At 39.1% G+C, this 14,549-nt stretch overlaps 1 protein-coding gene across 1 annotated transcript in view; it reads right to left on the bottom strand.

Moving 5' to 3' along the window:
- dlgap3 (discs, large homolog-associated protein 3) overlaps positions 1-14,549 on the bottom strand; it is a 164,114-nt gene that overhangs the window by 14,699 nt on the left and 134,866 nt on the right. Inside the window, exon 3 of the mRNA XM_079589852.1 lies at positions 8,120-9,285. Within this exon, the coding sequence (XP_079445978.1) occupies positions 8,120-9,214 (1,095 nt within the window). The 5' untranslated portion in view covers positions 9,215-9,285. The remainder of the gene's footprint in view (positions 1-8,119; positions 9,286-14,549) is intronic.

Consider the following 14,549-nt stretch of genomic DNA (forward strand, 5'->3'; position numbering starts at 1 on the left):
TGAATGAATCAGCTGAGTGAATTATTTAATGACTCACTCATTAAGACAGTCACTTGTTTAGTTTCTGAATGAATCAATGTTTTTGAATAAATCAGATGAGTGAATTATTAAATGGATTTATGCATCCAAAATCACATACTCGCTGAGAAGGTACTTAATTTGAATAAGTAATTACGTTGTGACTGTTTAAAAAGTATGTTATATATAGTAGTATTAATGGGTGTAGTATGAATGAAATTCCGGACATTCTACATTAGCATTTATGTAGTTGTCATTGTCATGTGATCTACCAGCGTCAGTTGCATCCTTTCACTGACATTCACAACTCATTTCCCTTGATGGCATTTCAGAATCTCACTGAAAGTAGCAAGTAGCAAGTCCAGAATCTCACTGAAAGTAGCAAATAAATCCTTTTCACATGATTTTTTTTATTTATTTTTTGCCAACTAGGGAAGAATGCAATTTCAGATGCAGCCATTTACTTGTTTAGCTGAACGAATCAGTGTTTTGAATGAATCAGATAAGTAAATGATTCAATGACTCATTCAAATAGACAGTCACTAGTTTTATTGTTGAATGAATTAGTGTTTTTAATTTGAGAAAGTCACTTGTCTTGTCTCCACCTATCTATGTAACCTACAGGAACTGGAAAACCTCACCACTAAATCGCAGACTGAGAGTGAAAAGTCCCAATGCTAAAAATGAGGACCTAAACTTAATGTTCTGTAAATAAATACCACTGATATGAGAGAAAATGCTATGATAATGCAACTAAAGGTCTATGTATATATATAAAAACGTCCTTGTTAGAGCTGTGGCTTTCTGGCTCCAGCATGACCAGGGGGAACAAAAGGTTGAACTGAGGGCAGCTGAGTAAAATGAAATCTGATTGGTTGACAGGGATGAAAGGCACCAGCTGTACATTTAGAGCTGTCATCACACTCAAGAGCTGCCCCTCGGCTGGGGCATGGACATAGTGCAGATGTGGGGAGATAGCAGGTTATGGAGGGGAGAGGCAAGATTATTTATTTTCATGAATTTTGCTCTCCAGAGCCATGTCCTTTTCTGATAGCATCGCTGTGTCTTATTGCTGTTTTTACCTGCGCATCTGCTCTCTGTCACATATATTGTACACATAAAATAAGACATAAGTCTGTCTTACAAGCTGCACAGCGACTATACGGTGGCTAGACATTTAAAAACAGAACCAATAATTCTTTCAATTCATGGTGAAGTGAGAGACAAAGGTCCAGTATGTCTGTGTTTGACAAGAGGATGTTTCCTCTTAAACTTGCTGCTCTCACTGTTCTCTCTGGGTATCATGTTTTGTATATAGTTTAGCGGACACAGGAACATTATTTAATTTTTAAAAAAAATATGATTAGCATACTTAAAGGGATAGTTCACCCAAAAATAAAAAAAAATTGTCATCATTTACTCACCCTCATGTCATTCCAAACGTGAATGAGTTTCTTTCTTCTGTTGAACACAAAAGAAGATATTTTAAAGAATGCTGGTAAGCAGTTGACAGTAGCCATTGACTTCCATAGTATTTTTTTTCCTACTATGTAAGTCAATGTCTACCTCCAACTGTTTAATTACCAACATTCTGCAAAACATCTTCTTTTGTGTTCAACAGAAGATCGTAACTCATACAGGTTTGGAACAACTTGACGGTGAGGAATGGCGCTTTTCCACTGAATGCTATGGTACGACACGGTTCGGTACAGCATGCGTTGGCGCTTTTTCACTGCATGGTACGGCTCGGCTTGGTACGGCTCACTTTGTGGCGCTTTTCCACTGCATGGTATGGTATGGCTCGCTTTAAATAGTACCACTTCTGTTCCATGCGCACCGTAGATACTAAAATGTGACGTGAAAACACTGCAGATCACTGATTGGTCAGACAGAATCGTCACTATCAGAGTCATTGTATTGGCCACACAAGACACCAAACCCACTAGATTTAAATAGCCAGTAACAGCCACCGCTGTAGCACCTGGTTTTAAACTACTTGCTTGACTTGCTTGAAGAAAACAGAAAAAAAAAAAACTTCCAAAAAAGAAATGGCTGAATCGTGGTAAGTGGACGAAGTGCAGACGTTGTTCTCCTTGGTTGCCGAGGAGCGGATAAACTATAACGATCAGTCTATAATCCCACCCACTTCACCATTTTTGGGTGAACTATCCGTCTAAGACTGGGCAAAGAGTTATAAAGGGACATTTTGACCCAAGAGGCAATACCTATATTCAGAAATATGGACACGTTTTTTTTTATCAACACAGAGGGCTTTATTCTTATTTTTAAGTCTTTTCTCACCCCTTTCTTTCACTGACATCAGATGATAATCCCACCACCAAATTACCAAAAGGAAATACACTTGTGCGCACACAGAGAGAGAGAGAGAGAGAGAGAGAGAGAGAGAGAGAGAGAGAGAGAGAGAGAGAGAGAGAGAGAGAGAGAGAGAGAGAGAGAGAGAGATACAGAATGCCTTATCTATCAATTGACCACTCAGTGGGGTATTTAAAGGTCATCCTCTTTCAAAGGATGATGCGACTTGATCTCTCTATCCATCTCTGTTTCTCTTGTCTCCACCCCCTCCTATCTTCCTTGTAATACACACATGTGCACTTATGTACACATAAACACACCCATACAAAAAGATAATTTTGAATCAGGAGCTCAACTGCCTCTTCTTGAGAAGCTGATCATCCATTTTTCTAGTCCTTGGTTTGAGCATCTCTACCATTCTCTTTATTTTTCCTCAGACTTCTATTTTGTTATTATTATGCAGAAGAAAAATCCAAAAGTTGTAGTAATGTCACTGCAATAATGTTATATCTTTTTTCTTACACAACTTTTACATAACTGGCCTCCTTCTGACCATTTTGAATAGTTCACTAAATATTGTTCAGTGAAAAAATATAACAGCATACTATACAGTATGTGCAAGAAATTACATGCAGGTGAGTAAATAATGAGATCATTTTAATTTAAAGGCATAGTCTACACAAACCGACAATTCTGTAGTCATTTATTCACCCTGTTGTTGTTGTTCCCAAATTGTAAGACTTTCTTCTGTGGAACATAAAAGAAAATCTTTTGAAGAATATCATTGCATTTTTTTGTCCACACAATGTTGTTTTGTTTGCCATTGACTTTCATTATTTGGGCAAAAACAGCTGTCAAAACTAATGTCTTCCTTTATGTTCTACAGAAGAAAGAAACTTAAACAGATTTGTATCCACATAAGGATACATAATGACAACATTTTATTTCTAGGTAAAATATTAATTTAAATTTGGCATAAAACGGAGGTTGCGATAGCCTTTTCTTCCTTTTTATTGTGCATAGCTTAGTGAAACAGCTTCTCGAACAAGAAAAATGTAGGGTGGGATTTGGTTTTATCCAACAGGGAATTGATTGGATCGTTGGATCATTTTAGTTTGCAATTGCTGCAATCTAATGTGAGTGAACAACCTGAACTCAAGGAAAAACACAAATGTTACGAAGTTGCGGTTTTGTATGAGCTAATCGTACACAAACATACGGTTATTGAAAAAAATGTACGCGTGAAGGTCCACCCCAAACATACCAGTCACAGGGGCGTTAGCAGATCATATGAACACATAAGGTTGAGATCGTACAAATTCATACGAATTATCCACCAATTTGCCAACGCGTGAAATAGCAACGAATTGTCATGAGATTGTGTTGGAGTGATAGGTTTTCCCACAGTTGCGCCACTTCAAACACATCAGTAAACACTGATTAAAGATTACAAGGGCATATGAGCTGAAATAAAATAATGATGTGCATGGATAAATCAAATAAAGTCAATAAATACTGGAATATTCCATGAAAACAATAGTTGTCAGCTTTGATTTCATGATGACTTTAAGATCACTGATTCCCCCATCCCTCTTCCCACAAACCCACTTTCCTTCCTTGCAACCTGTGTTATTATTCTCATCCTCTTATTTTTTCCCCCTACTGCCCCTGGTATTCGTTCTCATTATATTGACACATTTCACTTCCTTCCGCTCCCCTGCTAATTGCGACACAGATCGGCTGACTTGTAATAGAGGATTCATCTGGTTTATACCCATGTCTTCAGATCAGATCACATCAAAAAAACTGCTCTCCCGCGATGAGTCCCAACTGAGCTTGCGCCCACAGCTGGGTTTCTTCCTCCCCAGAGGCTCAGGGGAGCTGAGTCAGCTGCTCCGCCGTCAGCTATCACTGCAAGACCTCAGTTTCCTCAGGACCAGTTGCTCTTCATGATGGAACAAAGAGTCAGCACTGATGGGGACGGGTTATCTGGATGTCAGCTACTTCAAATCATAAATAGCTTGTAGCTTAGCTTTGCTTAAAGTAGTCAAACTACAGTCAATCTACTCTTGTGTGAAAAGTAGTTAGCTAGACTACAAACCACTAACATGTTAGTAACACTAATTACATTTAAGCTATTAAATGGACAATTGATCAAATGAATCATGGGTTGAACCAATTCCTTCACATGGACCATTCGAAGTATACCAGTTCTATACAATGATCTGAACTTTCAACAGGGAAAGTGAACATTTAAGAAAGCATTCTTAGCGCGTCAACACAATGTGTACAAAAACAGCAAAATAGCAATTGTCATGCTACACACTGAGATAACCGAGATGTTGTCACACGACTGAATGGTGTAGCAGTGTTGCTTGTAGTTAGTTACTCCCCTACACTGCTGGCTATGACAATGTATGTAACACATTGACCACTGAAGGATTGTATATGTGTGTACCATAGCCTACTGAGTGGGGGTGTATGAAAGTTGATTGGTTGTCTCGCTGTGACAAATAGCATAACAAAAGTGGCGACTGACCGAATGTATTTCCATCACGTTGAAGCTGATGTTCTGTGTAATTGGAGCTCGCAAGTGCTAATATTACAGGAAGTTAAATTAGTGTCAGGACGAGACCTCCATACACGTTCCTGTCGCCCCGGGCAACAATAGCGGAGAATGCCGGAGACGGCACAGTTTGTTATGTCCATCAGAATGCATTGACTTTTCTCTCCCTCTCCCACTCAAGAGCCCGGGGACAGAGCAGGAATGACATGGGGTGCACCTGGTGCTTATTGTGCTTTCTCACAGCTGCTATTCGGTCTGTGCTTTGCTGAAACTGGTCTTCTTTTCTTCAAGCGCCAGGTGTTTGAAGTCTGCGCATGATGTGACATAGCGTGGCTGCAACAAAAATGATAACTGCCAGGTCACAAACTATCGGACCTATCACTTCCCCTACACAGCCAGATATTTTCCTTCACTACCACGATAGGGACTGAAGCATCATGCAGTCATCTAAAAAATAGAAGCATCAACAACAACAAAAAGACAAAAAAAAAAAAAAAAAATTATATATATATACACACCATAATACAATACTACCGTATATAAAGTCACGCTGAAATCAAAATTGGCAATTCTTATCTTTTATGTAATATTACGGTGTTTATTAATGATGTAACAATGCACATCATATTTTCTTTATAATTCATGACCCCTCCTAATCTTTATTAAAAATACCTTCCCATCCCTCTTGCAATGACATTTGAAACCTCTCACTCAAAGTGCAAAACTACACACCAAATCTCCAAAACCATAAGCTATTTCAATGGGCTTTATGCACAGCTGCACTACTTCCTGAACTTTAGCCAGTTCCTTTGTTTCCTGTCTGCCGTTATTGGACAAACTGATTAATCCAGGTGTGTCTGATTATTGTTGTTGGTCAGGCACACCTGGATTAATCAATTTGTCCAATAATGGCAGACAGGAAACAAAGGAGCTGGCTTAAGTTCAGGAAGTAGTGCAGCTGTGCATAAAGTCCATTGCAAAACACTTTTTTCAAAACACTACACACAATTCTCTATCTACAACACAAAAATCTAACAGGAAGTGACTTGCTTTCCTTTTCTAAACACAACCAATCAAAATTCTACGCTTATTCACCAGGTCACACACACACTCCTCACATGTGCAAACACTAATTGTTAATATAATAATAATATTGTTCTATCCTAACAAACCATACATCAATGGAAAGCTTATTTATTCAACTTTCAGGTGATGTATAAATCTCAATTTAAAAAAATGGACCCATGTGACTGGTTTTGTGGTCCAGGGTCACATATGTTATAAAGTCAGAATTGTGAGAAATGTACTTGCAAATCTGAGAAAAAAAGTTTCAATTTTTTTCCTCAGAATTAGACTTTAAAACTAGGAATTGCTAAATAAATGACTTTATTTCTTGCAATTCTGACTTTATTTCTTCTAATTGCAACTTTATATCACACAATTACGTATTGTAAACTCGCAATTGTGCGATAAAAAGTCACAATTATCTTTTAAAATGTTTTATTCTGTGGCGGAAACAAGCTTCCACACAACAGAGCCAGGACTCCCACTGGTGTCCGCTAAAAAACAACAGGATGCACACAGGTATAGTGTGAATCTGTAGGCTTTATTTCATAAGTGGTGCTCAACTGTGGCTCAATGTTGTACCTGGAAAGGAGTGTAACCTCCTAGTGCTCTGTCCTGTTACCTTAGAAACATAACCATAATATTATGCTGACACTCGGTGGGAAGTGTGGGAGAGTGCATAGGAGGCACTCAGAACAATTATCCTCATTTAACCTGTTGTCATTTCAGATAGAGTTTCCTCCCCCATTTGTGTGTGTCCAACAATAAGTAGTGGTAGCATAAATAACTGTGTTCACAGTGAGTGAGTATAACAGCCAGAGTGAATGTGAAAGGAAAGCGAAAAACAGAAAGGAAAACAGTAGTTGAGTCCAAGTACAGTATGTGCCGCTCATTCATCAAGGAAGAAGCAGGTCATACAGTACAGCTCAGGACAGAACTTCCAATTGTCAATCTGTGGCATTTGTTCATGTTGTTTCTGAAGTCATTTTTTTTAACAGCACATAAAGCTATTGGAGACATATTGGAAATCTGTCTGCAGCAAAACTAAACCTCTTTCAAGAAGTACTGAAGTACCGTGGTCAGTGGTGGACGTGGTGTCAGATGGTAATATCATGGTATTTTGATTGAAATGCACCATGTTACTGAATGGACATATAGCATCATATTTCCCAATCTTTTGGTGAAAAGATTGTAACCCCATAGCTATATGAGTAAGCCTCAAGTGCCCCTTTTATCAAACCAAACCTGTAATGTGTTTTATACTGAATAATGAGATACATAGTGAGTTTGTTTTTCACTTGTAGTATATCTGTGTGTAAGAACAATGCATTTATGATGCAGTTGCCCTTCTATTCAAACTATGTAGGCAGCTGAATTATGATGCTAAGAAGTATCTGTATTCTAGGACACTTGATATCACAAAGCAGGATGTCAGTGATGTGTGTGTAATTGAGCAGATGAGTAGGAGAAATGGAGCACACAGCTCACTACTGATATCAATAGCAGCGTTTGTGAGTGTTCACATTGGGTTTTATACAGGCCAAGGGTTAATGTGTTGTTTTCCTGTATCCTCCGATGCTGTTTTTCACCCTTTCACACTGAGCTGACAGATGCTGGAAATAGCATCAGGCTCCATTCTTCACAGCTAGCAGCTGATAACAAACATAATCATCAAGTTATGTTTTTTCCCCCCCTTTCTCTCACAGAAATTGTCATTTAGTGCAGATCTCATCTCTGCAGACAGATTAATTCTTTTGACAATGAAATGAATCTACAAGTCAATAAGGACAGCAGACTGATTGTATTTGAGAACAGAGACTCCACATAAATATTGAAATCTCAGTGGGAGCCAATTTGGGGTCACTGCACTGACTTCAAAATAAGCTCACATATTGTAAAAGTTTGTCTCGCTTACATACTGAGGTTGTACGCCATTCAGAATTGAATTGACAAAGTCTTTAAATTACATATGCAGATAGGCCTTATGGCATGATAGAACAATATATATTTTTATAGATAGAGATGATTGATTGATTGATTGATTGATTGATTGGATCCAATTAGATTCAAATTCACACTCATTTATTGAAAGGGAGCTGATTCTTCACTTCTGAATTTTGCACATCTCCGTCACATGTACATATAAAAAGAACTTGCCTGCAGATAGTGGAGTGATCGTTCCTTCATTTTGGGATCCAGAGGAACCAATGCCTTGTCATATCCTCCTCCTCCTCCACCTCTTCCTGCTCCTCCTCCACTTCCACCTCCACCACCAACACCACCTCCACCTCCACCACCACGGGAAGATGGATAGACCTCTCTAGCCTGACTGACCGTCATGGCTGACCATGTGCTCCTCTTCAGAGAGTGTCCGCTGTCCCCTGCCATGGCTATGTTGGTGCAAGCCATGCACTCTCCTGGAGGTGGACCCTTAGATTTCCTCAGGGTAAGCTCCTGGATGGCAGCATCCAGGGTCTCGTGTCCAGTGGGATACCCCCGACCGCCCCTGCCCGCACCCACCAGAAAGCTGCTGTCGCTGTCCAGGTTGTCATCGGAGCTCCACCAGCCAGCTGTTTTGCTGCGGTGGCGGGAGCTGCGAGAGTCGTGGCGGGAGTCTCCGCTCTTGCTTCGTTCCCTGCTCTTGTTGCGACGGGTAGAGCGAGACTGGTGTGTTCCCGAATAATGATGTCCACCGCTTTCCTCGCCACCGCTGCGGTGCCCCCTATCCCTTTCCCGATACTCTCCCCCACGGGTGCCGTTAAACTCTCGTTTAGATGGCGCCTCTAGAGAATGAGACTTGGCAAAGAGACGCTGAACCGAGTTCACCAGATGCCGTATGCGACTCGGGCTCTCGCTGCGTTGTTCCCCGCTGGGTGCGCGTTGGTACTGCAGGGTGTGGAAGCCGTCGGGGTGGAAGGGCAACTGTTTCTCGAACTGATCCAGAAGGTTGGGCGGGATACGGTGCATCTTATGCCCGTGGCTATGCACTCCCGAGGATAAACACTCTTCACACGTGGAGTCGTAGGTCTGCGGCTGACTGGGGTGTGAGCGAGGGAAGGTGCCTCCGCCAGATGGTACCATGGCCAGGGTTTCAGGGGGCCCACCAGGCGGGTAGTAGGGGTGGTCATTGTGCCCCTGGTAGTGGTCAGGGTGGTGCATGTAGTCCCGCGCAGTGTCACCATCCTCAGGCATGCAGTAGCAAGGCCCAGAGGAGTGTTGAGACAGACTGCGACTCACCTGGTAGCCCTTCATGGACGGGGCATGGTGGGCCGCCCGGGCCGAGAGGGGGCGCTGCGGGCGCGACAGGGCTGCGCCGGAGTCAACTATAGAGAGAGAAATATAAGGAAATATTTTGATGAGACAAGTTAACACTTGTACACTTGCATGTAGTACATTAAATATCAGCATTATTCTCAAAATATAGTGACCAACATGTTACATAAAAAATATTTCAAATAAAGTGGAGAAACAAAAGGCATAATCTTATTATATCATTGTATTAAATAACATGAAATGGTTTGACTATATCCTATAACAGGAAAACAAGATTTAATACAATATATATAATGATGTAACAGCATATAAAATAATATTGAGCAATATAATCTAAACTAATATAAATATATTAAAACAAATGTATCTATGATAAAACAAAATATGGGAATGAAATTGGAAAAAAATCATATACACTTCAGGTGATTCTCTGTGGCTGAAAAAGGTATTAATTTACCTTCAAATTTATTTATGTTTATATCATTCATTATTAGCAGGTTATTGGTGTTATATTGTTTAATGTTTGTGTAAAAAAACAACAACATGCTGCTCTTTATTTATTTTAGTCTAATCAGCACTATATGATTTGAGATTATATTGACACACCATCTAAAAAAAAATATTTTGTCACTGGTGTTCCAACCATTCATTCATTCATTCATTCGTTCATTCATTCATGAAATAAAATAAAATAAAATATTTTTTCGGACTTTAGTGGGAGACAACTGAAAAAAAAAAAAAAAAATCAAAGTTAAAAAATAAACACATTTTGAGACAACCCACCAAGAAATGGTTAATGTTGTAACAAATTATATCCTTTTCCTTTTCAGGGATGTGCTGTTTCAATAACTACAACCAGGCAGCTGACAATGCAGAACAAGCACACTCGCTGCCATTGACCCTGAACACATGAGTGAGAGTAGGCAAATGCTGTGCAAAACTGACTCTCATTTTCATTTGTTCCCTCTAGGTTCTTTGCTAGATTGAGTCATTGTGTCACTATCTCTTAAAATCTGTTCATTTGGCAGAGCAGGAAATGACTCTCTGCTAATTCAACCTTTAATCTAGTTCATGTTCATTACTGATAAATCTGCTTATTGTTTCACAATACAATCTGTGCCCATTTTGTGATCTCAAAGATAAAATGGGCAAAACGCCTGAAAGGAAACGGAGCGAAATGAAAAAAGGCTTGTGCTTGTCAGGTGGTTGCCGTTCATATGGGCCTGGTCTTTGAAGCAGGTGGCGTTTCCAAACGCGAGCTATTGCTGACAGATGTTGAGGTGATCATTAGATGGAGATTAGCCTGTTACTTTTAATGAGCTAAATTTGCACATCTAGCTTGATCCTTTGTGTCATGAACTCTGAGCTGAAAATAGCAGAACGGTGATTACTCTACTGTTAAATATCGAATGCTGTACACCAGCGTAAGAGGTCATTATTTTTTTCCCTGAGGAAGTCATGTAAAACTGTATTTTTCCACATTGTTTCTACTCATTTATTTTGGCCTTCATTGAATGCCATAACTAAAGCATAACTAAAATGCTTCATTATGGATTTAAACTCATGTATGATTTCAATGAAAACTAAAGTAAACATTTAATTGAATTGAAATAAATATGTGTGTGTGTGTGTGTGTGTGTGTGTGTGTGTGTGTGTGTGTGTGTGTGTGTGTGTGTGTGTGTGTGTGTGTGTGTGTGTGTGTGTGCAATCATCTTTGTGAGGACCGGTTAGGGATATAATATACAGGTAGTTCAGTATAAAAATCATTATCTCTATGGAAAGTCCCCATGAAACATGTGTGTGCGCATGTGTGTGTTAGAAAGTCTGAAAGAACAAACGTTCACGATGTACATCAAGTTGCATGGTGCTGTCACATCTCACAGCATGAATAACACGGAGTCTGGTGTTTCCCGTAATTTAGTAGAGGCTTCTGTCAATCAATGTCACTCAACAGCTCTTCAGGTGCCAGCTGGTCTCCGTTTGCCTCCCGTGGCATCATCACACCGTCTCCTCCCTGAACCCGAGATCAAAATGGAGATGAAAACAAAAGAGGGCATGAAACCCATCCTATCATTTCTATTCTCCCTCTCCTCACCAGCTCAGAGTCTCTCCAGACACTCTCTCTCTCTCTCTCTCTTGCTTCTGACCTACTTCTTTCACTCGTTTATGCGGCTGCCTGTCTGTTTCATCGCCAGCTGCTTGAAAGCCAGTATAAGTCTCTGTCTATCTCTATCACGCTATTTAGACTCACTGCCTTATGGTACAGTCTTGCCAATATACAAGCAAAGGCCAGCCATATGGAGCAATCAAAAAACTTTCCATTCACGTATAAACACAAACAAACACACTAAAACCACTTCTCCAACAATTACAGGCCAGTGTACTAGAACTAATATAATAGCTCTATAGGCTTAAAGCTGAAAGATAAAAGAAAACAAATTTGCACAAAATGTGTAGGTCTGCACAATATATCAGTCTAGTAGTTATTCACCCTTTGTTTCATTTTCTCTTTGTCAGTTCACTAAGTTACGTGCCTATCATTTCTGTTCCTGCTGTTTTTGTTTGAAGATATCCAGTTGAAGTGTATATTTAAGTTTGTTTAGTAATAAATAGATTGTTGCAATTAGATCCAGCACTTTTAGTTTCTGTGTTTTTTTACAACACACACTGACATGTATAATTCCACTGTAACAAGGAAACCTTCAAATAAAGTGTAACCATTGATAACACTATTTTACAGTGTCTTTATTACATGTAGTTACTATATTATTAATTAAATCCAACTAACCCCATTCATTGTTATTACTCAGTACTTAAATGTATAATTACACCGTAACACAGACACCTTGAAAATTAATTGTATAATATATCATATTTCTATATTTACATTTCAAGTCACATTAACTTTGCTAATGCTCATTTAAAGTTAAACTTCAAACACAGCAATAATTTAACAACACTGTTAAATGTAATATTTTTGCAAATCTCAAAATTAATATCCATTTTTGATCCCTATATCCACTTTTAACATTTAAATTGGCCGCTTTTAGTTTTAAGTGTTTTAAATTTTTCATTTATTTAGTCAAAATAGTAAATACTTGTAATTGCGGCCTTTTAATTGTTTCATTGGCCATAACTTAATAATAATTAAAATAACTTTTTGCTTATTAGTATTGGCCGAATTGTAATAATATTACTGTCAGGGTGCATGCAGGCAGAGGAAGACAGAAGGCTCCAATACAAAGTGTTTACTTACAAATATAACTTAAGCGATACAAATAGGCAGGATACACACACACACACTGGTGACGCCTTAACATAGACGAGAACGGACAAAGACTGACTGAACAGAGGGAATTAAATACAGACACTGATGAACATAAACCAGGTGACACAAATGGAGATGATTGACAAGACACAGGTGATGATAATGAACTAATGATGGTAGACATGGCAACGGATGAGTGGCGGGAAAACAAAAGACATATGACTAACAAGACTCAACAGAACCACAACAGTTACAAATAGACACACACAGGGTTACACTTTATCTCGATGGTCCATTTAAGACACTCCACAAACTATAATTATCTTGTCAACTACGTCAACTAACTCTCATTAGAGTATTAGTGGACTGTAGACTGTTAGGGTTCGGGTTAGTGGAATAAGCTGACGTAGTTGAAAAGTTACTTATAGTCAGTGGAATGTCTGTTGGGGGAGCATCACAATAAAGAGTTAGCAGATATTAAGCAGACAGTCTACTAATGACAGTTAGTTGACATTTAGTTACAAAGTTACTTAGTTAATAGAATGTATAAAGTGGACCATCAAAATAAAGTGTTACCCTTGTAAGTGCCTCACAAAATGCTTGCTATTACAAAATAATAATAATTAATTAAATGTAGTCTTATGTCCACCTGTGGGCAAAAAATTAGCCTATTCTTCCTCATGTGGTCAGTTATAGCATCAGCGGGTTCTACCAGACCAGAAAAAAAAAGGACTCATTTCGTTGTCTGGCTTGAGTATTAAGCAACCAGAGAGGAATCTTTCTAAGCCAAAATACAGTTTACAGGTCAATAGTGATGAGAATAATAACAATAATATCAGGCAGCGGCACATTGGTATGGGTCTTTATTGCAAATACGTGTGGAGATTCCAAACTGTTCCATCAGTGTTGGCGAATGTCATTTAAATTGAACTCTTTCAATGCAGAGACAATGCTACAGATGTGAGACTTCCGCACAGCTAGCTAAGAATGCACACACTGTCCTCTTAATAGCTCCAGCCATTGTGTCTTGTTTTCCGATGGCGACCATTGCTGAATCAAGCACGTTGATACAAAAGAGCAGATACGTCCTAGGCTTTTCCAGAATGTTATCTTATTCTCACATAACCTTATGCACATCTGCTTCCAGCGATGGCGCCATTCAGCCCTATGAGCATGTAGACATCACTCTCGTTAAATATTTAGAATTGTTCAACGAGGCTTCGTTAATTTCCTGTAATTGGACTGGGAGGTTGTCATTACGGATGTGAGAACATTGCAGAGCAGATTGGAGAAAATTGGATTTACTTTAGGCCTGTAAAACAGCAGAGGAAGAACAGGAGAGGGAAACACTGTAATGGTCATTATTTGGCCGATTTTAGTTTTATTTTAAATAGCAAAAGCATCACTAAACCGCAGTGCCATCCAAAAACAATTATTTTTGCATAGAAACATGCTTTTCACAAGCCACGGTTGGAAGAATTATTGAATTTATGGATGAAGGGGTATTTTCTGACATATTTATGACGCATTCCAATGTCGAGGACACAGAAAATTCCCATAATACATCAATTCAATCGGTGATTAGTTGCAGTGAAATGTTACTTCAGCCCTTGGGTAAAATAAATAAATGCATGGCTGCATTTCATGGCTCACTCTTTTAGAAATGCATGTACTGTATATTCCATTCCCGTTAGTTGTATAAGGACTGCGAGCTATCACATACATTTTGAATGATATTTTACTCCGAACATGCTTTTGTAACCCAGTTCTAGTCAAAGAGAGCTGGCCTTTACAGAGCAAGCTAATGAAAAATGCAAAGAAGCACCGCAGAGATAGAAAAAAAATGACGAGGGCAGGCGGATGATGAGTATATTCTGGCTGACATTCCAGTAGTTTTTGTCAGTGTGCAATGGTGCAATAAAATACATTGGGTTGCACCAACAAAACATAATCTACAGGTTAGATCACATAGAAATAGCTCCTCAAGGTGGCAATCGTAGCGATTTTTACAGTGTAAATAAAAAGGAAACAAAAGGTTTGGATCGA

Source organism: Phoxinus phoxinus (assembly GCF_949152265.1).
Source record: "Phoxinus phoxinus genome assembly, chromosome: 19".
Taxonomy (NCBI): Eukaryota; Metazoa; Chordata; class Actinopteri; order Cypriniformes; family Leuciscidae; genus Phoxinus; species Phoxinus phoxinus.